This window comes from Cebus imitator, unplaced genomic scaffold, assembly GCF_001604975.1.
Source record: "Cebus imitator isolate Cc_AM_T3 unplaced genomic scaffold, Cebus_imitator-1.0 Scaffold216, whole genome shotgun sequence".
Taxonomy (NCBI): Eukaryota; Metazoa; Chordata; class Mammalia; order Primates; family Cebidae; genus Cebus; species Cebus imitator.
The window spans coordinates 1,410,933-1,424,937 of record NW_016107531.1 but is presented as its reverse complement, the minus strand read 5'-3'; the positions used below and the strand labels follow the sequence as shown (position 1 = coordinate 1,424,937).

General features: G+C 41.2%; 1 protein-coding gene across 4 annotated transcripts in view; it reads left to right on the top strand.

The window, feature by feature from the left end:
- Window positions 1–14,005, top strand: part of GARNL3 (GTPase activating Rap/RanGAP domain like 3) — a 179,976-nt gene that overhangs the window by 92,285 nt on the left and 73,686 nt on the right. For all 4 annotated transcript variants that reach the window (XM_037745914.1, XM_017549106.2, XM_037745916.1 and 1 more), the window contains 3 exons: window positions 5,043–5,142; window positions 6,883–7,001; window positions 11,198–11,262. In XM_037745914.1, coding sequence (XP_037601842.1) covers window positions 5,043–5,142; window positions 6,883–7,001; window positions 11,198–11,262 — 284 coding nt within the window. The remainder of the gene's footprint in view (window positions 1–5,042; window positions 5,143–6,882; window positions 7,002–11,197; window positions 11,263–14,005) is intronic.

The window sequence follows — 14,005 nt, the reverse complement described above, 5'->3', positions numbered from 1 at the left end:
TGGTACTCAGAACGCCTCTGCCTCTGGAGTCCCATCTCTCCCTCTGCAATGCTGAGCAGCACTTTGCACCTCCCTGTGATGTTCTATTCTGTACTTGGCAGTGTTCAGATCTCTGGGAGGCAGACAGATGCAAGTGCTTTAGAAGCCTAGAGTATGCAGGTCATTTTCTATGCCTTCGAATCCCCTTGAAAGTCTGGTAAACCTGTAGACTCCATCTCAGAATAATGTTTTAAAATACTTGAAATTAAATACATAGGATTCCAAAGGAAAACAGTTGTATTGAAATAGTTGTCAACATGATTTTTGAAACCTAATTTATGATACAGTAATATTTATGATTTTAAAATGCATTAAGTAGGCCAGGCGCGGTGGCTCATGCCTGTAATCCCAGCACTTTGGAAGGCCGAGGTGGGCAGATCACTTGAGGTCAGGAGTTCAAGACCAGCCTGACCAACATGGCAAAGCCCCATCTCTACTAAAAATAAAAAAATTAGCCTGGTGTGGTGGCACATACCTGTAATCCCAGCTACTTGGGGGGCTGAGGTAGTAAAATTGCATGAACCTAGGAGGCACAGGTTGCAATAAGCCGAGTCGTGCCACTGCACTCTAGCCTGGGCAACAGAGTGAGATGCCATCTGAATAATTAATTAATTAATTAATTAAAATACATCAAATGATAAATCTAGCAGCAGGCACCATAAATACTGTAATTTTGAAAAGTGAAGAATGTAAATAGTATTTTGAGATATCTGCAATCAGTATAATGAATTCTGAAAGTATCTTTTTTTGTTGTTGGCATGGTTACCAGGACTGACCATTTTATGGGGGGATTTTTTGCATATAATCATAACTGAATGAAATGCTAAATTTTAGTTAGAAGTTAGGGAAAATAAAGATATATTTGTTTTGCCCCATCCAAGTTTATGTCCCCCTCTCCGTTCTGGATTCTTTTAGAACTGGCATAGAGCATTGTTTCTCAAAGTTCAGTTTTCATCAGAACCACATGTAAAATAGATGCTGGTGCCCCACTCATAAAGACCTTAAGGAAGAAGTTTACAGTGGGCCCAAGAGTGCACATTTAACAAATTTGAGAAGCACAGAACTAAGATCTGTTGCTGCTACCTAAAAGAAACTTCTCTGTGCCATCCATGCATCTCTTCGAGACCCCAGAAGTTTAAATGTCCTGATGACAGCTTAAGAGTTTACTCTCTAGGCTCTGCTCTAGCTTTCTAGGATCTAGAGCCTTGGGACCATGACACCAACCACTGTGGAGCCTGGCTCAGGCCAACTTCTTTGGCTGGACTCCACCTATGTCTGGTCAGCTGATGCCTGAGGCTGGCTGGTAGACCATGTTGTCACTGCATGCTCTGCAGTGGCGTGGTGGAAAGACCTGGAGACCAGCAGTACTGCCATTAGTTCATAGTTATAAAGTGAATAGCTATTGATAATCAATCATGCACATATCCTACAGAGAACAAACTCCAATGATAAGCCTTCACCAAAAGGTCAAAACTAAGAGGTAATATTTGAATATGTGATCAAAATGAACATCACCACTGATGAACAGATGAGTATTTTGAAATATGATAAGCTGAGGACAAACCTCACTTATATGGTATTCCAGCCAAGTCTGCATACCCTGACTCTAACTGGGAAACATCAGACAAAGCCAAAATGAGGAGGGAAGATGCTGCATTCTTCAAAAATGTCAATATCAGATACAAAAAAGGGAACTATAGACACTGGGGCCTACTTAGGGGTAGAAGGTAAGGATTGAATAATTACTTATTGGGTATTATACCGATAACCTGGGTAACAAAATTATCTGTTTACCAAACCCCTGCAACACACAATTTGTCCATGTAACAAGCCTGAACATGTACTCCTTGAATCTAAAATAAAAGTTGGAAAGAAAAAAAAAAAATAGTGACAGCCAAAAAAAATTGCAAATGTCATAAAGACAAAGAATCTGTGGAAATGTTGCAGATGAAGGGAGTCTAAAGAAACACAGTGAAATGATCCTGTACTGAAGAGAGAAATGCTTAAAATGACATTGTTGAGTCCATTGACAACATTGGAATACAGATGGTATTGTGTCAATGCCAAATTTACAAAAGTTGAGAAAGCTCTGCTGTGGTTATGTAAGAACATATCCCTACTTTTGAGAAATATGCATCGAAGTATTTAGGGATGAAGGCTGTTATTTTACATCTGAGTCTTAAATGGTTCAGAAAAAATATTATGTATGTGTGTATGTTTGGGGGTTATGTGAACAAATGAGCCAGTGGGGTAAAACATTAACAGTAAGTGAATCTGCTAAGTAAAAGGTAAACAGATGTTTTTTTACACTGCTCTTATTCATGCAACTTTTATGTAAATTTAAAATTATTTCCAAATAAAAATTTATATGTATGTAGCAATAGCTGGGTTTTTAAAATTCCAGAAAATCTGATAAAAGCAAAATAATACTAAAATTTTCACCTACGTTTTTACTCCTTAATAGGCTTAAAAGGCAGGACATAAAAAAGGACACAGAGGATGATGTAATGGTTAAGATTTAAAAACAAGAAAAAAGAAGAAACCTCTGGAATTTGAACTGGTTCTGTTCCAGCTCCACTACTTATTATCTCTGTAACCTTGGGCAACATATTTAAACTCTCCCAGTCTCCATTTCCTCATCTGAAAGCAGGGGGATAAAATAGAATCTATCTCATAAGGTTGATGGGTGGTTCTGGAGATAATGCATATAAAATGCTTAGCCTAATATTTGGCATTTAGCACTCTGTCAATGAATGTCAGTATTTCCAGAGCAATGACAAGAACAGAAAGCTTCCCATTTCATTTTATAAGGTAACATAACCCTGAAAGCATGACAGAAATAAAAATAGAAAGGAAGCCTATAGATCTATCACACAAACAAATATGATACAGAAATCATTTGTTAAAGACAAGCAGCATATTAAAAGAATAATATTACATGACCTAGTAGGGTGCATTCCAGAAATAAAAGAACCTTTCAATGTAAGAAGAGCTATTACTATATTCATTCATTACACTACATACTATGATTCTCTCTCCGCCCCCACCCTGCCATTTAACCTGTTCTCTCAATAGTTGCCCCCCAAAAAAGCTTTTGGTAAATTTAATTTTCCTTCCTGAGAAAAGGCTATTTGTAAACTTTGAATTGAAGGAAACATCTTCAGCATGATAAAGAAACCTACCACAAACATCTAGGACATTGCTAGAGGCATGACAAAGTCAAAGAGAGTATGTTCCAGTAGCCTACCTTACATACATTCACAATGGAGATGTCAACAGAGCTGCAATAGAGTGACATCAGTCATTCGGGACAACTGACATCTAACACAGTCTCAGCCTAGACCATGCAAGATTCAGACATTTACTGTAAACATATTTAATGGCTTATAAGAATTGAGAATGACAGAGTGTTCAATAGGTAGAACTGAGTTAATTGATAAATGACTTGGGGGAAATTGGTCCTTAGCTTATAGCATCCATCAAAATAAATGATAAGGAATGAACTATAAAAATGAAACATCTAAAAGAATATAAAGGTAAATAGTTTCATTAATGCTGGGATGGAGGACTTTTTGATACTAATTAGGCAAAAGCCATAAAGGGAAAAAAATGAAAAATTTGCTTATGTAAACATTTTGAAACATCTATATGGCCAAAAATACCATAGAACAAGTTTAAAAGCAAAAAGTTGATCAGAAGAAATTATTTGCAATCTATTTCAAATATTTCACAAATCATTAAGAAAAAGAATACAATAATCAGAAAACTGGCAAAGAACATAAACAACCCACAAAATAATTGTAAATGACCAATAAAAATATGAAGAAAAGCTTCAATATAAATCGTATACAGTCCAGGCGTGGTGGCTCACTCCTGTCATCCCAGCACTCTGCGAGACCAAGGTGGGTGAATCACTTGAGGCCAGGAGTTTGAGACCAGCCTGGCCAACATGGTGAAGCCCCATCTCTACTAAAAATACAAAAACTAGCTGGGCTAGGTGGCATGTGCCTGTAATCCCTGCTACTCAGGAGACTGAAGCAGGCAAATCACTTGAACCCAGGAGGCGGAGGTTGTAGTGAGCCAAGATGGCACCACTGTACTCCAGCCTGGTCAACATAGCAAGACTCTGTCTCAAAAAAAAAAAAAAAGGCCTACAAAGAAACAAAAATAAAAACAAGGTTGAAATTACATTTTGCCGTTAAATTGTAAAGAGGCAATGTCGACAGTATAAGGGAAGATGGTACCCTCAGCCGTTGCTGGTGGAACTATAATTTGTATCAGTCCTCCTAGATGTTAGATTGGCATTGTGTTGCAGATCCTCGACAATGTACATACCCTTTGACAAAGCAATTTAACTTCTAAGAATTATCCTAAAGAAGTAATTGGGCAAGAAAGTATGCAAATGTGGAATTAGAAGATGATCAATTTTATTTACAATAACAAACAATTGGAAGCAGCCTAATTGTCCAGTATTATTAGTTATATCTATATAATAAAAGAGTATAGAACTAATAACATTAAAGGATTATCTCTATTGACATGTAAAAAGGCTACTGACAAAGCAAGCCACAAAACTGTATATTCAATATAATTTCATCTTGTTAAGAAAAATATGCATATGCACAGAAAAAAAAAAAGCATAGATGGATTCAAGATGAATTGAGCCTGTTACAGGGGTAACAAAAAGAAGGGGGTTCCTCTAGGGGGCACCAATTTCCAAATATTGTGGAAGTTTCAGCCCAGAAAGGAGAGGTACCTAATACCCATTTTAGGAATAGCTGAACCAGTTCACTGATTCTTTTTCCTACACCTCAGAGACCCCCTGGATGCTCCCATAATGTGAATTTAGACTGATTGTCTTTTCTAGTGAGAACATGCAGCGACAGCCCTAGGGTGTGTGCTTTTAACAACGACTTTTTGGTTCCTTGGACTCTGGTTCATTGCCAGCTTCATGTTTACTTTCTGAATAAGCCTCTTAATGTCACAACTTTGTTCCATTACAGAATGCAACCGCTCTGCCAGGTACTTGGCGAAGAACAGATGTGCACTTAGAGAACCCAGAATACCACACCAGATGGTATTTCAAATATTTTTTAGGACAAGGTAATTATACTATTGTGGTGGTTGGGAAGAAAGGGTATTCAGAATGAAAGTTAGTGTAATTTCTAGTATCCTATGTGAATGAAACTAGGCATTTTGGGAGCACTAGCATCAGAGCATTTCACTTCAAGGTTAGTAGTAACCTTTGTAGGTTAAAAGATTCTATTCAGAGTCTCAGCCCTAAGAGTTTTTGCTCACAGTTTTCTTTTTTTATGGACATTTTTATCTCTGGGGAACTAAAGGATATTAGACCATCTGCATAAGTGATTTGAGAAATAAGATGAATTTTCCAGGGTAGAAGAACAACTTTAGACTTAACAAGGCAATTGCCCTGTCAATATTGGGTTTTGAATTCTTAGTTCAAAGTATTCAGTACAAGGCAATGAGGGAGACAATTGGTTCTCTGAGCTCCAGGGCCTGTATAGAACTAGAGAGACATGAAGCTGTAGGCTCTGGCATCATTCGTGCATTCATCCATGACAAGTATTTATTTGTCACCTACTACATGCCAGACAATATGCAGAACAATGGGTATACAGTGGCAAAGACACTCATGATATGGGTTTGGATCCTGATCCTGCCATTGTTAATCAGAGAACCTTACACTAGCTACTCTCCATTTCTCTGTGACTCAGTTTTTTGTTTTTTGGGGTTTTTTTTCCTGTAAAGTAGAGATATTATGAGTGCATACCTAGTAGGTTTGAATGGAAGTTTCGATGAGATATTCAGGAATAACACTAAGCCCAGTGCCTGGCACATACCAACAGCTCAGTCATTAATAGCTATGTACATTTAAAGTGAAAAGCTCAAGTGAAAATATACAGAAAGGTGGAAAACAGGAATATGGCTAGTGACAAAAGATTTGAGGAATGGAAGAATAATCACTATTTTGGGATTCATAATGAATTAGAGGGATTGTTTCTCAGGCTAATGTATTCATTTGTAGATATGATGCTTGAACTATGAAATGAGAGTGAATAGACCTAAATGATGCCTTTAAAGAAATCTGACTCTGTATTTATTGTAAGAAGTTCCTTTATTTGGCCAGGCAAAATTTATTGCTGTGTTGCGGGGGAGATAGAAGCATTTATTTTAAAAAAAGAAAACAGCAGGAAAGTCGTCATCTTCCCAAATGCTTGCAAATAGTGCTCAGAGCGTGAGGACTTTACAGAAAAATGGTGTCATGAGTTTGGATGCCTTCAGGTGCAGTAACAGAAAACCTGACTCAAACTGGCACAAACAGTAAAGAATATAACAAGAAACCCAGAGACAGGGCAAGCCCCAGGGTTGGAGGATTCAGAATCCCAGTAATGTCAAGGACCCAGGCCTTTCCCTTTTCCTGCTTCCCCATCCTTAGTGTGGCAATTTGGCCCTTGGGCTGGCCCTCTTCAGGGTCACAAGGTGGTTTCAGCAATTCCAGGCATCACTTCTAGACTCCACCATGTCCAGAAGAAGAAGGCCGTGTTTAGGAGTGAGGAAGCCTCTCTAGAAGCCCCTTGGCAGATTTCTCCTCCCATCTCATTGGCTAGAATTTGGTCACATGTTCATTCCTGAACCAGACACAAGCAAAAGGAAGAGGAGTGTATGATCAGCCAAGAGAGATCAGAGTCTATCCCAAGCTGGCTCTGGGATTTTTGTTCCCTGAGCATGTGGGAAGGGCTGGACACCACCTGCGGTGTCCTCTACCATCTGTCACTGGCAGAACCAGTTGCATTCTCACTGTTCTAAACCTTTCTTTTCCAGTCCATCAGAACTACATTGGAAACGACGCAGAGAAGAGCCCTTTCTTCTTGTCCGTGACCCTTTCTGACCAAAACAATCAACGTGTCCCTCAATACCGTGCAATTCTTTGGAGGAAAACAGTAAGTATATGGCTCACACTTGAAGCAAAATTCATGCATTGGTTTCAGGATATGACCCCTGTGTGGAGAACTGAGTGCCAGTTTCTTCTAGCGCATGCATCATAGTTTTCTCATGATTCACTTCTGAGAAGTGACATTGCCTTTGCCCAAAGCACCTTATCTTCTGCACCAGTAGGCTGTTTTCTGGCCTTTTAAAAAAAAAAAAAGAAAAAACTTATTTATTTTATGTTTGCTAATTACAGCATTCTAGTCTCTTCGGGTTTAAATATTCTCTTTAGGATGACTCTGTCTCTTTTGGGCAAACAATCAGTCTTTCCAATTTTTTCCCTCCTCCTGCTCCTCTTGCAGTTGGTATTTGTGCACTTGGGGAGCAGGCTTATGAGACCTAATGGTCGCAGAAGAGAACCATGGATCCACATGGGCCCTCTGAGTTCTGTCTGATCTCTGTTGTGGAGTGACTGATATAATTGATTCCTCTGGCTTTTTTGAGTCATTGGAAAGCATCTGCCCCTGAAACCCATGGTGCCAGCCATTTGGCTCTTGTAAAGTCACTCCTTGTCCTGATTCCAGGTCTCTGCTAGTCTCTGAACCTCTCAAAGCTCTCTATCCCTCCTGGGGCACATCCTCTATGAGCCATAGCTCAGATGTGAGGAGGCAGGACCATTGCCATAGGCCTGCATGTGTCTTATTTCTGGTCATTAACACTTGCAGCCACTGAGTTGCTACCCTTCACCAAGATCAAACCAGGTGCTGCGTGGACTTAAGATTCCTGTGCAAGGCCATGCCAGGGAAGGGGCCTCTAGTTCAAATGCTCTGAGGTGCCTCCAGGTCTTCCCTTGACAAATTTGCAGCATCCCACAACCCCTTCAAAGCCTGTGCTTGGCATGGGGGCATCAAGGGCCCTGGTGTCCATCTCTTGGCTGCCCACCTGCCTGCCTACCTACCTGCCTGCCTTCCTTCTTTCCTTCTTTCCTTACTTCCTTCTTTCCTTCCTTCCTTACTTCCTTCTTTCCTTCCTTCCTCCCTCCTTCCCCTCTCCCCCTCTCCCCCCCCCTCCCTCTCTCCCCCCCTCCCCTCTCCCCCTCCCCCCCCCCCCCCCCCCCCCCCCCCCCCCCCCCCCCCCCCCCCCCCCCCCCCCCCCCCCCCCTCATCTCCCCCTCCCTCCTTTCTCCTTCCCCTTCCCCCCTCCTCATCTCTCCTTCCCTCTCCTCCCCCTCCCCTTCTCCTCATCTCCCCTTTCCTCCCTCTTCCTCTCTCTCCCCCTCTCCCTCCCTCCAAGACAGGAGAGGGTGGGTTTCCCCCTTCTTCTACCTTTCTGGAATGGACTTTCCCAATGTCATATCTTCTCCCTCCAGGAAATAGCTATCACATCCTCACTGAGATGGCTGCCATTTATGAGGGGAGACATAGTGGGACAAATGCAGGAGGAACATTTGCTTATTTCAATTTCCAAAGATATTGTCTGTATGACATTATAAGTTGTGATAAGGACTCTGAAGACAGAGAATGAGAGCATGATGCAGGAGCCCTGCTTAGATGAGACAGTTTAGGGAAAGCTTCCTGAGGTGGAACCCAGCAAATAGAGACCTGACGGATGAAAGGGAACCAGTCACATGACAAGTTGAAGGGGAGTGTTCCAGGTAGAAGGAGCAACAAATGCGAGACAAACAAGGGTTACTCATAGCTGGTATTAGAGAAGCCAAGGAGGTGGAATTTAAACCCCAGTCTTGCATATCTCTACTGTGTTTCTTCTGTCATAAACGGCTCACACAAAGAAACTATGAAAAATGATTCGTACTTGTTGTAAAAATTCCATCCAAACAATACAACAAGTAAAAAGAATCCAACTGCTTGGAGATAATCACTGCAACAGGCTTCTAGACATCTGTCCACATACACACACACCTGCACACACACACCTGTTACACAGGTAATCTTTGACATATACTTCTGCGTGCTTGCTGTGATCACTTGGTGTTGCCTGATACATACATGCACTTGACTCTACCTGTGCATTTGATGTTTCCTCTGAACATAGAACCATTTTACTTGAACACTGACTCTGGAAACTAGTAACTTCCAGGGAAGAGATGAGGAAGAACTTTAACAGTTTGTAGTGAAGAAAAACAAACCCAGAATCTCAGGAGCCCTGGGTTTCACACCCACATAGGCAGCTCACAAAGGTGTGACTGTTACCCAGTGTAGCACTGGAGCCCTGTGCTGTGCCATACATTACCCAGAGCTGCCCTTGGCTTCTCTTTAAAACTGCCATTGGGCTGGGCATGGTGGCTCATGCCTATAATCCCAGCACTTTGGGAGGTTGAGGCAGAAGGATTGCATGGGACCAGGAGTTCGAGACTAGCCTGTGCAACGTAGTGAGACCCTACCCACTACAAAAAAATAAAACTAAAACTGCCTTTGGTGTGCTGGGTAAGAAGAAAAGGTAGACAAAGTAGGATCTGAGCTAGAGGGGCAGATTTATGACCGTCTCTTAGATAGGGGTTGCAGTATAGGCTGGAGCCAGTTAAAAAGCAAAGCCACAGAGGAAATCAGCTCTCAATGGGTAGGATCTGTAGAATCAGAAAACGTGTGTGTATTTCTTAATATTCCTCTATAATTGGGAAAAAAATAATCTGTGTAACACGAACTACAAAGCAAAAGCTCAGCCCAGTTTCCTTGGCTAGTGGAGAACCTGTAAGAAGGGCTCTCTCTAGTGCAACTTCTCATCCTCAGTTGCAAAGACATCCTCCTCCCTGGCCTAGAAAGGGGTGAGAGTAGCAGGCCTCCAGGGGTGTAGGCATGAAAGTTTCATTTATGCCAAGAGAGTGTGGGCTTGAAAAGTTCAAAGAACTCCACTCCATTGCCATTGTTCAGGGTTTAGACAGATGAATTGGCAGATATGTCCCAATAGCAGAAGAAAAATTATATTTACTTCAGCTGGGCATGGTGGCTCATGCTTGTAATCCCAGCACTTTGGGAGGCCAAGGCAGGTGGATCACCTGAGGTCAAGAGTTTGAGACCAGCCTGGCAAACATGGTAAAACCCCTTCTCAAAAAAAAAGAAAAGAAAAATCATATTTACTTCTTTGTTCATTTCCTAAATGTTCTTAACCTCCTCTAGCTGTTTGTGATGACAATTTTAGTACTAGTCTAAGTCAGGAAGAAAGTTTTAAACGTGCAGTATATGATAATCTTGTTTGCTAACTGTGTAGTGTAAAGTGTTTGTGAATTCTAAATCTGTGTTGCCTCTTCTTAGACAATTAGGAAGAGAGTAGCACTCATCTGTTCTGGGTGGTGTGGACATTAGACTGAATCAGTTAGGCAATTCTTCATTCCCTTTTGAGTCAAAAAAGTATTCATTGAGTACTTCTATGAATGAGTCACAGTTGGTACTCGTTTAGGAGAAAAGAGACTTCAAATAAGAAAACAGATAAATATAAAAGTACATATTATGAAAACCTCTCTGAAAGATTCGGGGGATTTCTAGTTCAAAAAGTTTTTGACTGGGAGACATTATTTTTTGGGTCCCATCAGACATGTGGAGACTGTTGTCTTATTTTGATCTTTGAGGCTTATTTGATGTTCGGCTCAGAGACCAAATTCCCATCTGGGTGCAGTGGCTCACACCTGTAATCCCAGCACTTTGGGAGGCCGAGGTGGGTGGATCACCTGAGATCAGGAGTTTGAGACCAGCCTGACCAACATGGCAAAACCCCATCTCTACTAAAAATTAGCCAGGCCTGGTGGCCCATGCCTGTAATCCCAGCTACTCAGGAGGCTGAGGTAGGAGAATCACTTGAACCCAGGAGGCAGAGGTTGCAGTAAGCCGAGATCACGCCACTGCACTCCAGCCTAAGCGACAGAGCCAGACTCCATCTCAAACAAAAAACAAAAAAACAAATTCCCTTCTCATCTAGTTCAGATGGCTCAGGTGCTCTACATAATAGCTAAGACACTAAAGACCTGTATATCGAAGGCCATGCTGAAATCCACGTATGTTGGGGTGGGGAGATCCTGGAAGTTGCTATTAAACTTGAGCAAGATTGTTTCAGACATAGAATGTGTTTATTAATATACATGCCCCTTGAGGAGAAAGGAGAAAGACTGGGCATGGGTTTCTTTTGAGTGACCAGAGAGGCTCTTTTGGAGATGGAAGTTGTATAACTTGTCACTGATTTGATGTTTGGACTTTTCCAGGGTTCCCAGAAAATATGCCTTCCCTACAGTCCCACAAAAACTCTTTCTGTGAAGTCCATCTTAAGGTGAGTTCTAATGGGTAGAAACCCCATGCATGGATTTGGAGCCCTTTATACACTGTTTTCTCCTGTGATCATTCTGATGTTACCTTTCCATTGTCTTGAGCTTTGACTGTGTGCAAGACATTTTCTAAGCACTTGACATGACATGCTTCACTTGTGTCATCATCACAGCAACCCTGTAGGGAAGGTGCTGTGACTGTGCCTGTTTTATAGATGAAGAAATGGAGGTTCATCGAGAGAAAGCCAAGGTCAGATACCAAGTGTGTGGTGGAACCAAGGCCTGTGAAACCAAGGCCTGAGTCCAGGTCCAACTGATTTTGAGCATTGCTCTTAGACATCTCCCCATGCGGCATTAGTTGCCAGCTTCTTTTTTCTTGTATGCACTCAGAAACTTTAGTTTTATAAAGATAATCAAGAAATATTTTTCCTTCCATTTTTCTGCCTTGAAATAGAAACCCAGATGTCAGCAAAGAATGTGCTTATTCTTCGCCAGACAGAACATTAAGTGGATGGAATATCTGGGTGCTCCCTGCTCAGCCACCTCTCGTGCCTGCACCCTCCCACCTCCCTCTCATCTCTCTCCCATGCTTAGGTGGCAGCCTCCCCTAGGAATGCCACCACTTGGATCCAGCCTGTTGCTTTGTCACCAGCTAAGATGTTACAGTAATGGTAGCTTCTGTTTGTCAGGCACCATGCTGAACGCTTTACAAGTGTTCTCTGAGTCAATCTTTAAACTAGCTCCATGAAGTAGATCTAATATTATCTCCACTCCACTTATCAGGAATTGGAGCCTCAGAGAGGTGAAGGGATCTGACAAAGATCTCACAGCTGGTAAATCACAGAGCTGTAGCCCATGTGACTCCAGAGCTTGGGTTGTTTAAGCAGTAATGCCCTATCATGTGAAGAACAAAGCTTATCTCAGAGCCCTGGTGATTTCCTCTCTATTTGTCTGGAGCTACATGGTGGTAGATGTGTTTCCAGTGTTCCTAGGTGACACAAAATAGCTACAACTCATCCTTACCAAAATGGCTCTTACAGTGACAAACTTGACTCTATCTGTTGGGGATTGCATCTGCTAACGAAAAGGCACCGAAGCTGGGTGTATTGGCTCATGCCTGTAATCCTAGCACTTTGGGAGTCCGAGGTGGGCAGATCACGAGGTCAGGAGTTTCAGACCAGCCTGGCCAACATAGTGAAACCCCATCTCTACTAAAATACAAAGATCAGCCAGTGCGGTGGTGGGCGTCTGTAGTCCTAGCTACTCTGGAGACTGAGGCGGGAGAATCACTTGAACCCTGGAGACAGAGGTTGCAGTGAGCCGAGACCACGCCATTGCACTCCAGCCTGGGTGACAGAGTGAGACTCTGTGTCAAGGAAAAAAAAAAAAAGACACCAAGACTAGGAAGTAAAAAACCTTATATCCCACTTTCAAGCCTCGTTTGGTCTCCAGATTGCAGACCTTTTCCTGTCTGCTGTGTACCTTCTGATTTTTCTTCTGAGCAGTTCTGAAGCTTGAGTTAAGCCTCCCCACCAAGAGGCTAACATTTTTGCTGAGCACAGAAATATTCTGCTGCTTTCAAGGAGCTATAAATCTTAATTTGCTTGGAGAGTAATACCTTCACTTACATTGATTTATGATTTCTGTGAATTCTTTTTTTCTAAAAAGCAGTTTACTCGGCTGGGTGCGGTGGCTCATGCCTATAATCCCAACACTTTGGGAGGCTGAGGTGGGCAGATCACCTGAGGCTGGGAGTTCAAGACCAGCCTGACCCATATGAAGAAACAGCATCTCCATTAAAAAAAATTAAAAAAAAAAAAAAAAAAAAAAGAAAAGTTTACTCTAGCTCCTTTCCTATTTATGCTTAAAAACTAGTCATTTCATTTTGTTGTAATTTTATTTAGTTATGAGCAAGGTCTTAGCTTTTCAGTACATCCTCATTGCCAGAGCAAGGTATAGCAAGATTTTAAAGATATGATAGACTACACGTTCTACAGTTGCTGCCAGCAGAAGGAAGATTTTACCTTCTTTTGTTACAAGAATGAACCTGAAAACTTAAAAGGAAATTAAAATATAAATGCTATAGAGTCACATAAGCCTGGATTCAAGTCCTGGCTCTGCTTTTTACCAGATTTTTATCCTGTTACTTAACTTCTGAGCTTCAATTTCCTCATCTTTAAAACAGGACTAAAATAGTACTTGCCTCATAAGGACTAAATGAGACAATCCATGAAAAGCATTTATCACAGTGTCTGGTGTATTGTAAGTACTCTAGAAATTCTTTATTATTTTTAACTTTCACTTATAAATATTAGAATATTAGCTGAAAGAAACTCTAGAGATCATCTATTTCAATATCATTGTTTTACCTTTATAGGACCTTAGGTTCAAGGGAATTTACATTGCTTATCCAAAGTAAAACATTTTTTAAAATCTTGTTAAGGTTGGCCTAGAAATTTCAGTTAAATATTAATTACATTTCGTCACTTTAAGAATCTGGAAGAGTGGCCAAGGTTACCTGAAACAGATGTTCCTGATTTCTTTCTCCGTCTCTCATTAGATGAGTATCATTAGGAGTCAAGTTATATAAGTCAAGTACATGTGGTGTTGGTTACTTTCATCTGTTCGTTCATTGATCACTGATTTATTGATTTGTATCTTCTGAGTGTCAGGCCTTTAGGGAAAACAGCTGTGATTTTCTAGAAGCTACTTTTTAGCTTCTCTGAAGAACCAAGGCTTACTCTACAT